This window comes from Cyprinodon variegatus, unplaced genomic scaffold, assembly GCF_000732505.1.
Source record: "Cyprinodon variegatus isolate N-32 unplaced genomic scaffold, C_variegatus-1.0 Scaffold55, whole genome shotgun sequence".
In the NCBI taxonomy this organism is placed as follows: domain Eukaryota; kingdom Metazoa; phylum Chordata; class Actinopteri; order Cyprinodontiformes; family Cyprinodontidae; genus Cyprinodon; species Cyprinodon variegatus.
The window spans coordinates 1,576,946-1,594,626 of record NW_015150508.1 but is presented as its reverse complement, the minus strand read 5'-3'; the positions used below and the strand labels follow the sequence as shown (position 1 = coordinate 1,594,626).

Genomic DNA, 17,681 nt, shown 5'->3' with positions numbered 1-17,681 from the left:
CTTTTCTATTTTTTCAGTGGTCCTAATCCTCTTCCTTAGAAATGTGACTAGTCAGCCTGCCTATTTTATGTTAAAATGGTGCTTCATCATTCTTTTGAAAGTATCTAAAACTAAATAAGGCATTATTAAAATTGAGATATCTTGATTTCTAATTTAACTAGTCATAAAATAAATACTTGAAATGTGCAATTATATTTGTACTAGCAGAAATATATTTTAGATGTAAAGAATTGTATTTCTAGATATCTGTAATGTTGTAATCATTTTTGATATCCGAAATAGTAATTATGCCTAGGAGTAAATCTATTATGAAGATCTGAAATTAGAATTCCCCCTAGTCAAAATTTAGTTTAGATAGGAAGAATGTTTATTTTAGATATCTGAAATTCTAATTTTGACTAGGAAGAAATGCATTTGTGACATCTGGACTATACATTCAGTCAAGCTAATAAATGTCAAAACGACCTGCCAAAGAAGGAGGAGGAGCCTGAGGTGAACTGAAACCGTCCCGTAAATTCAGTGGTTTTCGAAGGATGCAGACGTCAGTCGACCAGCAGAACACATCGCAGTCAGTCCAGATCAACTTAATAATGAATGTTCTGCCGTGGCTCCTTCTATTGCTGAAAGGTAAAAATATTTATTTTATAAAAAGGACTGAGAAACTAATGCTTAAATGTTAACTCGATTAGAAATGGTTTACAGGAAAAGTCTTACGCACAAAACAAGAGCTTTTGTAAAAACTCTGTGTCAATACCTAAAATAAAGAACAAATTTAAAAGGATAAGAGCTATTTTTGAACAATTATTCTTAAAAGCCATACATTTTCAGATAAAACTTGAAATATTTTTCCCTGTCCCATTCCACATTATTACACTTAACTTGATTTCTGGACATCTGGTTTCATTTTTTTTGTATTTGTGCATGGATTGTTACCAACATCTGGGCAAATTTTCATGTCAATTGCACCTCTAGAAATAATTATTACTGAGAAAAATGGTGGTTCATTCAATACTTATTTTAAAGTAAATTGTTTGCTGAATGAAATACTCCATAAACGATATTAAAATAAACATATTGAGGGATCATTTCTGTGAGCCACACAGAACAGAGAGAAGAGTTGAAGGCAGAATAACCCCTACACTCTAAAAACAAAGGTTTGGAAAACCTAATATACGGTACATACTTTTTGCTAGAAATGCATATAACTCCAAATGTTTTCAGTAAAATTCTCAATTTTTCCACATAAAGTTGGAGAATCTTTTTTTTTTCTCTGCTGGGAGAAACACGTCACCTTGTTAAAAGCCAATATAAATAAAAAGACCAGATTACACAGGGATTTGGGTGGTTTTTAGGAGCTAAATCTGGACATGACACATCTGCTGTTGCAGACCGACATGGTTATAATGCTTTACTTTCCTCAATAAGGCTAGGTAACAGTAGTGCGTCTATTTAGAGCGTTTAAGGAAGCATAACAAATAAAAACTCTATGTCAATAAACTTGTATTCTGATTATTATTGATTGTTAATATACTACGTAATAAGTTCACAGATTCATAATTGCTGGCAAATAGTGGCATGATTCAAAATATTTAACCGAAGAAATCCATTTAAATTGTTCTTTACCTGAACAGATGCTCAGAAAGCATTCAGTGAGCTCTTGACTCCTTTATATTGTTAATCAGATTTTTAGGAGTTTGTATTTCTCCAATTTGGTGTCTTTAAAAGATATAAAGTTGAACAATACAGTTGCTTCTTTTAAAAATTTACCTGGGTAATTAAAATTGTATTCCATAAAATTTTGTTGAATTATTAACCTGGCATAAAGTAGATTAATACTTTGTAGAATTACAATTGAACTACATGAATCGATCTGGAAAGCCTTACGTAGAAATTGTTTCCAAAGGGAGGGACTTTCAGAACAATTCTTCAGGTTGACTGGGTGCCTTCCCTCCATCTCGTGGTTTTAGCCAATCACAGCAGGAGCAGCAGCAGCAGCTTGATTTGTTTCACAACTAGTGGGGTTAAATGATAAATCAAATTCTTCACGTGGTCCGGGGAACACCAAACATCTTCACATCCACAAAGAAAAAAAACTTATATCCTTTTCCTCGTTTTTCAAAAAATAAATAGCTGGTATTCCACGGGAAACCAACGCAGCCATGTTTGTTTTGCTTTGGTTGAAGTATTGACATCAGACACATCACTGCATTTCATTTGTATGAAACATTTCTGTATCGAGGCACACGCATCTGCTGGCTCCTAGCAAGGTGTATTTTCATGCATTTGCTAAATCACAAATGTAGCGACAGTTCATCTTGCTCGCAGGGTAATTGAATTATTACAACCCTTAGAATATATGAAGATATGATTTTAGAATATATGCAGATCACTGAAGACTAAATTTAAACTTTAACTGTGAATTTAGATGACATTTGTTTATGTCCAATATTTACATATAGGCTAGCATATAATTACTAATTTTGTAAGTTTTTATTTAACAATGCCTTAAACATTATGTTGATAAAACACAAAGCTTGTTTTTGACACTGTGGCCCTAAAACATTTGACTCAAACAAGTTCGGATGAGAGGCGGTTGACTTGCCAGGCAACAACTCTTTTTATTAGGACATGCATGAATAAGAACCCGGTAAAAAATAAAAAATAAAAATCTTTCGCAGGGAATGATACCTGTTTATCATCTAAATATGTAGACATACTGAGCGATATGCCAGGGCATGCAAACCATGCTCTGCAGGCAGGTATTGCTCTGGAAGGCAGAGTAGTGCCTGTCTGTTACATTTTTTTGGTGCCTGTAGTGTAGAGCTGTAGGAGAAACCACATCTGATGGAGAGGACTGAAATGACCCTGCACAGATTAGGTTTAAAAGCATTCTGTACATTTTTACTAGCATGCATCTCTAAACAAGAAGTAATGTTATTGTTGCGGGGAGCTCTAATCTGATGGAGATTCTGCAGAAGAGGCTAAAGATAAGGATGAGTGCAAGGAGGCCTTCCAACCTCAAAGATGTAATGCTGAAGGCAGTGGATAAAGGGTAAAAAACATGCTTGCTGAAACGCATATTTCCCTCTCTGTGGGGCCATAAAGGCTATTATATTCCGAAAGCTCATTTATCATGCCTCCTGTGCTTTTACAAGTTAAGCTAAAGTGACATGTCTGAACATGTCTGTGCTTTTATCCCTCATAGAGCACGAAACACTCTAAAAATAACAGCAAATGTATTTTACTGAAGCTTTATTTGACAACTGCTCCACCTGATATTTGAAACTTTAATCTCAGCACAAATATTAAGAATGCACAAAACAAAAAGAACAGAAGGAAAACGAATAAAATGACCTCAGAGCCCAAAACTCCTTTGATTTAGACTCTCTTCTCCTGTCTTTGACTTTGTTTTTTTTAACAAATATCTGATTACAGTTTAAGGCTGCTAAGCATGTGGTTTTAAACAGATTTCTGAGGTTTCCAAATCAAATATTGACTTAATAAATGAATTAGTAAAAACGTCACCCTCTTTTGCAGGAGTTTGTTCGCTGAGGCCTATATATATCAGGACAGGTGAGATGGTGGTTCTGCGCTGCCCTCTTAAAAAAGATGCCAATGCTACTCTTTTGTGGACCACTCCATCCAGACAAGGAAAGACGCTGACCATCAGCGTGTCAGCAGGATCAGCTGATTTAGGTCAGATGGACATGATGCCTCGGGGACGCAGTCTTGTGATTCTGACAGTATCTATGAAGCATCATGGAAACTACTCATGCTCGATTAGGTAAGACTGAAGCAACCTTGATCCTGAGTTACAAAAGATCTTTTTTTTTTTCTGAAGTGAATTCAAAAATACATTAAAAATTGGCAAAAATGGGGGCTGGTTCAGTGTGTCATGTTGATGCTGGATCAGATTAATCTAAAACTTTTAGCTATCCTGTTCCCCAGCCTTCGCTCTGATCTGATAGAGTGCTGTTGGTAGATCTGAGACATTACATTGGAGTTATTGATCTAATCTGCTAATTGTTTACATTTTCTGTCTCTCAATGTATTAATGGCTAAATGGGCCGTTAATGGAAATTTGTTGTTTTTCTCAGATTAGCAGCTGTTAAAACCTTTAAAAACCCTAAACATTTTAAGTTATTGCTCCATTTATGTTTTGCTACAGTATCTCATAAAAGCCAAACAAAATATATTCAAAATAATATGGAAAAGCAAATCAGACCAGACCAGCCATCCTCTTTTATTTACAGATTTCTGACTCACTTATTTTAATGTTTTAACAGGAACGACAGCAGCAGTTTCTGGTTCAGTCTGATTGTGTATGGACCAGATTCCAGAGAGTATGAAGAAAGGAATCTATATTCAGCAAAATGCTATACAGAAGATTCCTGCACACTGTATTGTCCAAAAGTGCACATCCCCAATCATGATACTCCTGATATCACGAGCAGAGGGATTACATGGCACAAGGTATGAGTTCTGGCAGCATTAACCTGAAAAGCTTGCGTGTGATTGATTTTCTTTCTTTGGGTTCTTCTAACCCAATCTTACATCTGGCAGGAGGGGGAGAGATTAGCAACATCAAATAAATTCTCAAATGTGACAGAAAAAGATGGTGGTGTCTACACATGCATCAGGTCGTTCTTGTACAACAATCATATTTACAATATGACCTTCAAAGTGATACTGGAAATCCAGCAAAGCAGTAGGAAACATTTTTTTATGCATATTTATGCTCATAAATTTTCAAACTAATTAAAGAATAAGATATTTTTGGTGCACAGGTAAAGCGAAACCTGAGATCCTCTCACCAAAGCATAAGGATGTGTTCCTCGTAAATTTAGGTGAGTTGTCTGGTTTCATACTGCGACTTTGTCTGGAAAGTGTTCCTATATTTTATGGCGTCTCAACTCTATCTTTCAGGCTCAACAGTGGTTATTCATTGCAAAACTGTTTTGAATTCAGACTTGAATCAGGTGTTTTGGCTAAGTGACAGTTCATTTGTAGATACCAACGAGAGTCTGCCTGTTTTCTATAATCATTCAAGGTAAACATATTGTATATGCTGCATGTTCCAGCTTGTATTACACAACACTTTGAAGTGCTTGACCCTTTACTTTTTTGCTTTATTCCTTTTAGCGTCGTACATAGAGATCAAATAAATATGACAGCAACTTTGGTCCTCAGAGATGTGTCAGAGGAAGATCTGTTGAAGAATTACACCTGTAAACTGGAATCTGACCAACACACAAGTTTTGCCACCATCTCTCTGGCTGAAAAAGGTATTGTAGTTAAGCATGAAGAGGTTAAGATTTACTTAAAAGATTCAAATCTCCATAATAATTTTGTACATACGTTTCTTGCAGCCCGTCCAGTGCCCTGTTTCTTGAATGTCTTCGTGATCATTTGCATTTTGGTCATTGTTACTGTGGTTTTAATCATTTTGCTATCACTGTCATACCATCTAAGAAAGTCCAAATTTTCAATTTGCTAGGTCTAAAAAGCTGAGCATCTATGGGTGGTTCTGACGGGACCCAGTACCCATTGGAACTAGTCCTTGATGTTATATAGAACTCATATGTGCTGGTATAATAATTTTTGGTGCTATTGATCTGTTAATTTTTTTTTTACCTTTACAGTTTTATTTCATCCATCCATTTTCAAACACACTTAATCCCAAGTGGGGTCGCGAGGGGTGCTGGCGCCTATCTCCAGCTGTCAATGGGCAAGAGGCAGGGTACACCCTGGACAGGTCGCCAGTCCATTGCAGCACAGAGACAAACAACAAGACAAATTCACGCCCACACTCACACCTAAGGAGAATTTAGAGAAGCCAATTAACCTAACAGTCAAGTTTTTGGACTGTGGGTGGAAGCCAGGTAGCCTGACGTAGTCCGACTCAATTCTAGTCAGAATATGAGTCCGATACTGCTCCATAGAGCTGTGATTATGGGGCGTGTTTTGAAGGAACCAGGAAAAAAAAAATGCCTCTACATTCAATTGGATAGACCTACAACCAATAAGAGCAACGGAGTGCGTGACGTATGTTAAGCAATGCATAGTTGTTGTCCACAAAAATCAAAGCGTGCAGTTGCACGCCTAGAATACGAAGATGAGCCTTGATCACGTTTCTCTGTTCCCCTTTTAAAATTAATTTGCTGTCGATATCTTCTAGGACAGACCTAATAGCAGAATCTACTCACCTCAACTCTCCAGCGGCAGCCATTGTTGTTGTCACCCAAGCGCACTTTGGTCACATGGTTGATTACGTTACTGTTGATCAACTGTCCATCATCGTATAAAGCCCGCCCTGACAATTTGATTGGATCGCCAGAGAGTGGGCGATCATACTCGCGCTACTATGGAGCAATGCCAGACCGAACTTCCCAACCTCAAACCTTGTGGGCGGGACTAAGTTCGGAATGGCACCCAGGCTAGAAGCCAGGTACCTGACGCATGCTCAGGGAGAACATGCAAACAGTTCTCTGCAGAAAGACCCCGGGCCAGGAATTAAACCCAGAACCTTCTTGCTGCAAGGCAGCAGTGCTACCCACTACTCCACCAAGCATGCCAGTTTTATTTCAAAAATTATTAAGAATGAAGGTAATGCACTTTTAGCATTAGTAATGTTACTGTGGGGTAACATTTTTAGGGAAGCACGGATTGCCATTTTCTGGTCGACATCCAATCTTTAAAAAGCCTGATGTGCCAATTCTGATTTTGACCAATACCGATGTTAGAATTGTTTTATATATTTCCGAAAATAAAGATTAAAGACCTGCTTACCACTGGGAAGATGCCTTTGCAAGGCTGTAACTACCCTTTCAAAGGCTAAGGCCTAAATGGGTTTGTTTTTTTATGGTATAATTTCTACCACCTACTTCTACTTGACACTGGAACCAAATTGATAAAAATGTTCGACCACCCTAGTTTTATTTTTTCTAAGATGTATATTTCCTGAACAAAGTAATTTTTTATTGTGTTTTTTAACCTAGGTCTTTACTTTTATTGTTTTTATAACCACGACACAGAACTTAATGTCCTATGGAAAATACCCTTGAATTGTACTTAATTTTTTTTCTCATGCATTAATGGTTGCTGCAACTTAGTCTCATTGATTAGTGCAGGAGTCAGTTTCTAGGATTATCCTTTATCCATTGTTTGTCTGTAATGATTTTCCGCCCCCTAGTGGTCGTAACATAGAAAGCATTAAACACTTTCTGATCCCCCTGCATTAATATTAAACTAATTAGAGGTGGGTAATCCAAGAAGTAAAAATCCTGTGCAGAAATTAGTTCCAACCATTGGCATTTGCAGATCCACAACACAGACTAATAACCTGAGGGTTTAACCACCTGGTTAAGTGAACAGGATGAAGGAGAAGGGCAGGGTTTTTAATTACTTGACCTGAATTATCCACCTCTGAAACAAATGGTAGAAAATAGGCTGTTTAGAATAAAAGAACAGTTATTTTGAGCTTTTAAGTCAACGCTAAGATGAAGAAAAAACAACACTAATGTACGTAACTGGGATCTCTCAATAAAAATGGAAATATAGCGATGGATATAAACAGGTTTTCGAAATTAGTGGAGCATAAAGAAAAGTCCCAGCTTTGGAAATATCCAACATTCAATAAAGTTAATAATATATAAGCGCCAAACTGCCAAAGATCCAAGACCCAGCTCATCTATATACCCCTTTATATCCTCTGCTCCTTGTTTATGGAATAGCCTGCCACTACAAATTAGGGAGGCTCCTTCCCTGCCGAATGTCAAAACATTGCTCAAGACCTACTTTTAGTCACTGGCTTTTATCACTGGCAGGAATTAGTTGTTATGACATTTATTTAGCCATCTTATAATTGCCCTTATTTTATTAAATTTTTTTTACCGTATTTTAGTCTTTTATTGTGTTTTATCCTTTTAGTTATGTTCAGCTGTAGCTGTTTTTAAGCACTATGTATAAAGTTGAAAATGATGATGATGAGTAAAGTTACATCCATGTTAGAATCCAAATTTTAGAAAAAAATGGTGTCACTTTTTATATAAATAATCTATAAAGTGTATGAGTTGTTTTTTTTTTAAGAATTTTTTGTTGAAATGTACCTTTATGTGTGTGTTTGTTCATTTTTATCGCAAATAAATCTAATATATTTTCTGCATGTTATAGTGTTAAGGTTTTTTTTTTTGTCACTTCTACAATTAAGGTGTCTGTTGTGAAAGGTGGAAGAAAACCACTGAGCTACAAAAAATATTCTGCATATATTTTAAATATATGTGTTTTATATATAAAGACGGCGGCAGACAACATCAGTACTTTTATTCTACATCAAGTCGAAAGTTATTTCAAGATTTAAAAGAGGGCAATTTCTAAGACGGGGACACACACGGGGATGATGCTTGTCAAATTGGTACTACAGCCTTAGAGAAAAGAACATCAGAGTTACAGGAGAGTTAAAAATAATGTATTGTTAAATTCATCCTTATGCTAAATGTATTGATATTCGGAAACATACTTCGTTCTTGTCCTGACTCCTTCTTAACTACCAAACCTATTCGTATAGCATGTTTCCTGTGGGCGCACTTCAACTGTGTATTGTTGATAATTTGAGGTATTTAGATTGAGCCTAAACATTTTACTATAACGCATTGCAGGAAATCAGACTTAAATTAAATAAAAGGTGTATCAATCTGGGCATTACCTCATTACTGTCAATGGCAAAAAAAAAAAAAATAAGACAAAAGGATTGGTACGAAATAAATCTATTCAATTATTTTTTTATGGCTCTGACAGTCACGTCTAGAAGAACAGGTGTTGCTCTTATACTTTTATTAAAGTTGGCATATGAACAAAGCAGGAATAAAGAAATGTGTGATAAACAGAAAACCAGAACTAAAAATTTGGGAGCAAAAAGGGTCATTTTTGTTTTACTGCAAATTATGCAAGTTTGAAAAAAGAAATAATGAAACCACTCCATGGTTTAAATAATGATTTCGTCATTGCAGCCTACGGCGATCAATCAGTAAAAGCACCTCCTCAGGTCATAATGTAGTAATGCTATACTGATATTTGCATCTCAGGGAAGGGTAAGCCCAACTGGTTAATTTCTTATACTGTCTTTGTTTGGCTGGTGGCCGCTTTTGTAAGGTGTCCACAAATGAGCGGCTGGTATGAGGGAAATACGAGGCTACTAAATGGTTATGCTGTTTTCACACTTAATGCAATTCCAGCAACAAAGTTGCTACAATCCAGTGCTGATGCTCACCTGACATATAACCAGAAAGTTGCAAGACAGGCGATAAGCTACACTCCTGTTTCTTTCACTATGGTTTTTGCACTGATTCTGGCCTGATCACTCAGTCCATACACCTGCTCTGCACCACCCGTCTGCAATCAGCTTTGACCGGAGTCACCTGTTTCCAGCACTTTAAAAACCCCATCAGATCAGTCCTCTGTGCCAAATTATCTCGAGCCAACCCGCTACGAATAGTCCAGCATCTAAAGGAGTACCTGACAACCTATCTGTTTCTGACCCGATCTGCCTCCTGACTCCGAGCCTGCCTGACCCCTGTATGATTCTGCCTGCCTGATTACCCTCTCTGCTCTGCCTCTGGATCCCCGGATCTCTGTGTCGTTCTGCCATCCTGCTCCCCTCTCTCTGGATTTCTGACTCGGAAAAGCTAAGCTAAACTGCCTGCCTCCTGGATCTAACTGGTAAACCTCCCTTAATCTGCCCACCTGTCTACCTGCAGCCTGTTTGCCCAGACAGATTCAGCCCCGCTTTCAGATTAACCCTTTCAATAAACCAATCAAAATGTCACCAACCTGTCTTGGTTTATTTGGATCCAGTCTCTGTCTCATTACAACCACATCATCTAATATAGAGGGCTTCCATCTGCCTCTTGCCAGTTTTAATAGAGCACCTGGATTAGACCAAGCAAGTCATGATGCTTTTCAGAGAGTCCAAGAGCTACGGCTGAATTACAGTCGCCACCAATCTTGTTTCAGTCTGACCAAGATGTTATTCTCCTTAATGCTCTGTGCAGATTGCCAACATTGAAATTGTTTTGGGTTTTTATTTTCACAAGTTTGACATAATTGGAAAAGCTTATGCGCCACTTTTTCAGAATCTAAATAACTCAGCACCTGATGGCTTACTACACAGCTTAAAACAGGTGAGAAGACCGTACCATAGTTAGAGTATGACACTGTACCTTGTCCTGCATACAAGAGAATTAAGTGGATCATCTAATGATATTTTCCTGTTTTCCAATGATGTTAGCATACAGTAAATGGGGGAATGAAAGAGTAGTGCATATCAAATGACCAGGTTCTCAGAAGATTAGGACATTTCTTTAAATAGTTTGAAGAAGAGAAAGAATTGTGTGTGGTTCTAGAAAATAAGTAACAGGGTGGTGTTCGTCTTCAAGTTTCACTTCAACTCTCAGTCATTAAGGACATTGGTATTTACTCTTTGGGAGAGAGGAAGGCAGGAGGCAGACTGTTCACTAACAATGCTGCTGGACACCATCAGAATGATCCTTCTTCTTTTCTTCCTTTTTACTGGTAAGTTAGTGATGCCTTTGTTTGTTTACTCACACTCACTATTAAAATTGAGGGTTATGTGTGGAATGACTTTGTATCATGTGATACATAAGAGTACACCATAAACAAGACTTGAAAACAAAAAAACTACCTAAAGTGCTGTGATTATTGCACAGATAAATGAAGTTCTTTACTGTAAGGAATGAAGACACTTGGAGATGAGCGGCAAAAAAACATTAATAGATTCATGTAAAGAATTCAAATATGAAGATAAAATAATTAATTGCAGTCATATCATTAGTGCATGGTTATATATCTTATGTGATAGATTTCTGTTATCATTCACATGATAATTAATATTCTTTATTCAAATATATATAATGAGAGGTAATAGTAACAGTAGAAATATTATTTACAAGCACCTTAGTTCGATGCCTTTTAAAGTCTTGAAAAGCTGCCTAAAAATTTTTGACACATATTTGACATCTATTTTTGATATCTTTAGCAACGTCTTTGCAAATAATTTGAGAGGTCTTTAGATCTGTAAGGAAAATTCTGCAAGTTTCATAAGATATAAGTACTTTCAGTAACGTGACCCTTCGTAGAAATCAGGATGTGGTTAAGCCCCAACTTCCTCTAAGGACACTTGCCAAGGACAGCGTAGCTGACAAAACTGCCATCATGAGGCAGTCTTATTATTGCTTGCTTCAAGCTTATGAAACCATTGTAGGAAAAAAAAAAAACAGATTAGAAAATTAGTCAGATAGTTCTTTTAGTTCTTTAATCCTTAATGTGTTACTATTTTTGCTATGTAGCCTGCTATATGAGCACAGAAGGGCCATCAAGATGCTGTATTAATGACATTTTTCATCTTTACTCTGTTTATTTTCAACTTCATTGCCACTTTTGAGACTAAGATAATTATTTTCTGTTTTGCCAACAAACTTTTGCCCAAACAAAAGTCATTCTAAGCCAAAACGAATAAGTGTCTGAAAAGAACAAGAATGTCTGTCTTACCTTGTTGATGTTGTTCTTGTAGAAAACGAAGATCATATCAATAGTTACATGTACTGGTTGTACAATTGATTCAATAGACAATTTATACTCAAATGCTAGTTTCATGACAAAAAAAAGGAAAGATTGCAGATTATATTTACAGAAATTGTGTTTGATGAACTAAAAATAACAGCTTTATAAAAAGTGTCACAGAAAAGCTATTCTACTACCCATTTTAAAGCTAGTATTGCACCAATACCTACTGCCACAGGAAGTTAGAAATGTTGACATTTAAAAATATAAAACTATAAGCTGTGGATTAAAGTCAAAATAGTTAAAAGAAATGTGGCTTTACTTACTTTTCTCATGTCCGGACATAATAAGAAGTTAATAAGATAAGATAATGATCTATATCTTGAGTAAATGATCATATATGTTCCCTCAAGTTCCTTGTTATTTTTTAAAGGTCTAAACTGAGGTCAAGCCCCTCGACAATTTATCAAGGCTATAGCTGGCTTGTTATGAACAAGGAAGTACATGGGAGAGATTGTTGCCACTTTAAGATTTTTTTGCCTGATTTTACTCTCAGGTTTTTTGTCAAATCTGACATAGGTTGTGTTAAATGACTTCCCACTAAACTGAAATGTGTTGGAGGCAGCCAATGACAAACAGGGGTTTGATTAGCTGAACAAATTTCTCCTTTAATTGTAAATATACTTCAGCCAAGGTTGCCCTTTGTCACCGATTCTGTTCATAACTTTTAAGGACAGAATCTGTAGGCGCAGCCAAGATGTTAAGGGTATCCGATTTGGTGGCCTTAGGATCACGTCTCTGTTATTCACAGATGATGTGGTTCTATTGGCTTCATCAGGGCGTGGTCTATAGCTCTCACTGGAGCTGTTTGCAGCCCAGTGTGAGGATCAGTGCCTCAAAATCCGAGACCATGGTCTTGGGTGTTACCTATTGGCTGATTTATTGATTGACTGATAAAAATGTACTAATGATATTAGGAAATGAGTCTTATTCTAAAACTTTGCGCTAAAAAGAGGCATCAAAATTATCAAGAAAATACTTAAAAGTATCCTAAAAGAGCAAAGGACAGAAAAAAAAACAAACACTAAATTTATGGAATTAAATTAACCATGCTCTTAAATTTGTTTAAACGTTTCTTAAAAGCCTGACTCTTTGTCCTGGGGATGAGGTGTTGGACACAGACGAGTAAACATACAGCTAATATAAACACATATGGATGTATTTAAGTTGAAAAAACAACTAAAGGTTATTTCTGAAGACCACCATGACAGCTGTTAAACATCAACAACAGTATAAAATCAGATTAACCCATGCCCTGAGATGTTTGACTTTTGTTTATTTTGGCAGATGGAAAAAAGCAGTTTTTGTTGTGAGGTGCTCTTAACTTGATGGACCGCAGTGTAAAGCCAAAGAGGAGAGTCTGAAACAGCCTGTTTCCAGGGAGAAGGAGTGAGCTGTAATCTTAACAAATTACCTCTGAGTTCTTGAACTACCGTTCCTGAAGAGAAGGAAGATTGCAGCCAGTCATCTTCTCTCTGCTGAGCCAATAATATTCAGCTGCCTGCTCTTGTCCCAGGTTATAGCAGCAGTGTACCAGATGGTGATGGAAGATGAGAGGATGGACTCAGTATTGGCAGACTAGGACTGCATTCTCACTGCCTTGAACAGAATGGCATATGACATAACCATAGAACAAGGGGCATAAATCAGAAAAATAACAAGCATTGAGTAAAGAAACTAACAAAAAAAACTGTAAATAAAATTGTTTCACTCTTTTTGCAGGTGTTTGTCCAGTGACACCCAGTAAGATATATGTCAATGTCGGGGAGCTAGTGACACTGAATTGCGGAGTGTGCAATTATGATGCTACTGTTATTCTCTGGAAAAAGGAGAATGACCAGAAGACGCTTCTGTACAGCAACATGTCAACATCTGAGCAGCAGAAGCTTGGTTTGATTTTTTTTCAGACACACCTTGTGATTCTCAATGCGTCTGTAAACCACCAAGGGAATTACTCATGCAGTCCTTCAAGGTACAGTCAGATTTCCGATTTAATTGTGTTTAATTTGTTATAAAAAATAATCGTCAACTAATTTAGTAATCGATTAATCATTAACTAAAGAATAGAGACTTTAAAACATGTCTTTAACTGTCAAATTGACCAGCTTAAAGCAGTACTGTAATTATATCAAAGTTGCATTTACAATAAAAAAAAAAAAAATGCAAAAAAATTTTTTTCATCTCTCAATAGGCTCTAGCCAGAACTCTTTAAGTGGAAAAGTTTTAGTTTCACCTGGTTTCATTTTGTAAAAAAAAAATCTTCTTTAAGGAACCTTTAAGGAAAGAGAAACATATTTGTATCAGGATTTTCATGCTATGTTCATCTTTCATTTCGGATTTGCAGTGGTGCCATCAGCCAGATGTGGTTCAACCTAACAGTATGCTCAAAACAATCCCAGGAATGTAACTTCAGGAACACATACAGTCAAATATGTCCCACAATAGAAAAATGTGAACCGAGCTGTGATGAAAAAAAAATAATTGCTGAGGGTATTCCTGATATAACCAGCTATGAACCCAAATGGAACAAGGTATTAAAATCTGCAGCAGTTATGATCTGATAATAACATGAATCTGAAGATTTTAGAGCTTTTCTAGCTTTTGAATTTTGAAATATAGAAACACTTTGATTTTAAAATGGCTTCTTTTCCAGGAGAACGTAGAGCATAGAACATATAACAACCTGAGTGAAGAATTACAGGAAATTGGAGTCTACCGCTGCACCCTTTCATTCTTGTATTTTGGTCAAGTATACAATGCCTCCTTCAGAGAAGTACTTTTTGTCCCAGGTAAGACCACCCTCTTTTTATCTGTTTATGTGTAAGTTAATCGAGAGCTGGCTATGCAAACAAAAACAAAAAAAGTTAATTTTTTTTTAGGTGCAGTAAAGAGTCAGCCCACCCCTGGAATCACAGTACCAAGGGACGGTCAAGTGTTTGAAGTAGAACTTGGTGAGTTTTTTTTTTTTTTTTGTCTGCAGCATTGAGCAAAAGCATTCTACTTAAAACGGATTATGTTTGATTCTGATTTTAACTTTTTTTAAAGGTGCAACAGTGGTGATTAGTTGTAGAGCTGTCATAGATTCCTGTGATGATTCACTGTTCTGGCTGAGAGAAAATGACTTTGTTGAAAATAACAACAGCCTTCGGGTTTTCAACAATAATACATGGTAAGAGCTAAACTCGCATGTTTGAATTTAGCCAAAAGAAATAAACACAATAATGACTTATGTCCACTTTTTTTTTTTTTTTTGCTTTTCCTTTTATATTAAATTCACTTTATCAGTGAAGAGAAATCCAGTCAGATGAATGCATCTTTAGTCTTCAGAGGAGTATTGGAGGAAGATCTGTATACAAATTTTAGCTGTAAACTTGAAAGTGATGAACTCACTCAGTTTGGCACAATCACCCTAAGAAAAAAAGGTGTGAGAATTTAAAGATTCATCTATTTTTTAACATCACAAATCATCCATTCTACTTTACAAAATATTTGATTTTGCTGTAATAATTCCCTGTTTTTAATTGTTCCTCTGCAGTCGGCCCCCCGTATCTCATCCTAACTATGTGCACAGTCTGCATCGTGGTGCTGATCACTGTGACCGTTGTTACATACGTGAAGTTTAGAATCGATGTCACGCTTTTCATGAGAGACATGTTTGGTTTCAAAGGATGCCAGACTTACACCTCAGGTCAGTCTTTTTTTTTTTTTTACATGAAAAAGCAAAAGATACCCAAAAATCTCAGTCTGAAAATCTAGAATGCTTTCACTTGATTCATAGATTTTAGTTGGTTAAGTCACTTAAATCAGCAGCACAGTTTCTCAAAACAATCTGGTTTAAAAGTCTGGTTTGTGGTTTTCCATTCTTTGTTTGTACAAATGTTAAACTTTCAACAAAAACAAAAGTTTCTGAAAGTTACAAAGACAAAGGAGAACCAGCAGCTCTCTGATAAAGCTTACATTCAGGTTTTCAGTTTCATGATAATGTGTCTGTAAATTGTTGTTTGGTGGCGGTCTACCTCGCTTTACAGAAGTTACATTTTTTCTGTTTAGATGGAAAAAGCTATGACGCATTTTTAATGTGTTACAAAAGCAGCTTTGATGGAGGACTGAATGAAGACGACATAAAATACCTGATAAATACTTTGGAAGATCAGTTTGGTTACAGTCTCTGTCTTTATGATCGAGATGTTTCACCTGGTCAAGGTGAGTTTATACAAAATCAGGCATGTTCAATAGGACTAATGTGATATTAACTCTTTGCTCTGCTCTTTGCAGCTGTAGCTGATGCTGTTTTAGAATGTGTAGAGCAGAGCCGAGCTGTGATTCTTGTTCCCAGCTTACCAGATCCTGAACCAGGAAACAACGTGCTAAGTGCTATTCATGCTTTCCTTGTGGAGCAGAAGACTCACTTGATTTTTATAAACACGGGGGAGGCAGAGGCGTCCACATCAGGCTCTTTTCAAGAGGCTTTACAGCTTCTCAGTAAGGAGGGAGATAGTGTCACCTGGAAAGGGAGGTCATCCTCCTCTCACTTCTGGAAGCAGCTACGTTATCACTTATCAGCCCCACAGCAAGTACCAAAAATGCAACTTTTACCTCAAGAGTGCTAAATTGAAACCAGATTTTATCTAACCAGTTTATACTGCAAATAATTAATTCCTACTAATTGGTGCAATTTGAATATGGTAACATCATGCTTATCTTTTTTCTTCAAATGATCTAATGAAGGACTTGAACTATAAGAAAATTATGTTGGTCAAGCTCAGCATAAAATGCTGTCCAGCTTTTATCAAGTCCACCCCGATACACAACATTCTTATAAAAGCCATTTAGATGAGCAATTTTTTCAATTGATTGAATTATTTGATCTAAGCACTGTCACTATTGGACTATACAGGGGGGGAAAGCTGTACTGGGGGGATGCCACAGTCGTTTCTGATAAAAAAGACTGAACTGGACAGTGGAGCTACCTCAACTTCATACACAATATTTGTATTGTTTTTTAACTCCAAATCTTTTTTGTATATTGTCATTTGAAATTTCAATAAATGCTCAAATACTCTTAAAGAGTTAAATTATAAAACGTTTTATAAATTATTGAAAACGAAGGACAAAATAGAAATTTCCATCTCAGCCCACTGCTGATTTGTGCTGTTTTAAGAAGATGTTGTAGGCATTCCATGAGGCCCCTGAGGGCACCTTGCCTATGGGCACCATGTTGATGACCCCTGATCTATGGGAATCTTGTCCGGGAGAGTAGAATTAGTAATAACATGTTATTTACACAGGAACAAGAGGAAAATTAGCAAGATCCGCTTAGAACCAGCAAAACCAATTCAGAGTGTGCAAAAGTGAAACAGCATTATTGAGTCAGGGAGCACATAAGACTGGATAGCATTTTGCATGACTGAATAAATGTATGCTTGTTTTTTCTCAACAAAATTAATTATCCTCTTCAGATAATACTGCTGCCTATTTTTCACTATTTCATGATGGATATTTTTCACTCTGTTGCATTACAACCCTTTTGATACATAACCGTAGGCCATGTGTAAATATTTTCTTGCCTGAAAGATTAAAACATTTTGATCTTGGACTAGAAATCTTTGGGTATTATCAAAATGCTATATACAGATGTTATAAAAATTATTGTTTCAAGTATTTATTATTATTGTTAATTTTTATTCATGATTATTAATTTAATTTTAATTTTTATTACTATTAGTGGTGTAGTAATCAAAGTAGATGAAGTTGTCACAGTAGGGTGGAGGTTTAAAGGAGAACCCAAATGCAGAGACTGAAGTTGAAGGTGGGCACTTGCAGATTTAACACAAAAGGGTAAGAGAAGCAAAAATCCAAAAACATAAATCCACAAAATCAAAAAATACTGAAACCTAGGAATACTCACAACAAGGGGGAAAGAAATGACGACAAACCAGCAACAATGAATGAAAAGGAGGTGCATATCTGGGAGAGAGAAACAAAGACCAGGCTAATCAGCAGATTGGGAGCAGGTGTGAACTGAGGAGTCTGGAAGGGAGCTA

At 36.5% G+C, this 17,681-nt stretch overlaps 2 protein-coding genes across 2 annotated transcripts; both read left to right on the top strand.

Annotated features, from left to right (window-relative positions):
- Nucleotides 1-523: 523 nt before the first annotated feature.
- LOC107082512 lies at nucleotides 524-5,734 on the top strand. The gene is made up of 8 exons (XM_015371233.1): nucleotides 524-627; nucleotides 3,538-3,784; nucleotides 4,287-4,473; nucleotides 4,564-4,708; nucleotides 4,788-4,847; nucleotides 4,927-5,050; nucleotides 5,143-5,285; nucleotides 5,370-5,734. Exons 1-8 carry the CDS (start codon nucleotides 534-536, stop codon nucleotides 5,495-5,497), a joined length of 1,128 nt encoding a protein of 375 aa, XP_015226719.1. The 5' UTR covers nucleotides 524-533; the 3' UTR covers nucleotides 5,498-5,734.
- Nucleotides 5,735-10,498: 4,764 nt separating this feature from the next.
- On the top strand, nucleotides 10,499-17,152 carry LOC107082511 (interleukin-1 receptor-like 1). The gene is made up of 10 exons (XM_015371232.1): nucleotides 10,499-10,569; nucleotides 13,360-13,609; nucleotides 13,982-14,168; nucleotides 14,291-14,426; nucleotides 14,517-14,588; nucleotides 14,683-14,806; nucleotides 14,923-15,059; nucleotides 15,173-15,325; nucleotides 15,688-15,840; nucleotides 15,913-17,152. Exons 1-10 carry the CDS (start codon nucleotides 10,518-10,520, stop codon nucleotides 16,245-16,247), a joined length of 1,599 nt encoding a protein of 532 aa, XP_015226718.1. The 5' UTR covers nucleotides 10,499-10,517; the 3' UTR covers nucleotides 16,248-17,152.
- Nucleotides 17,153-17,681: the final 529 nt, after the last annotated feature.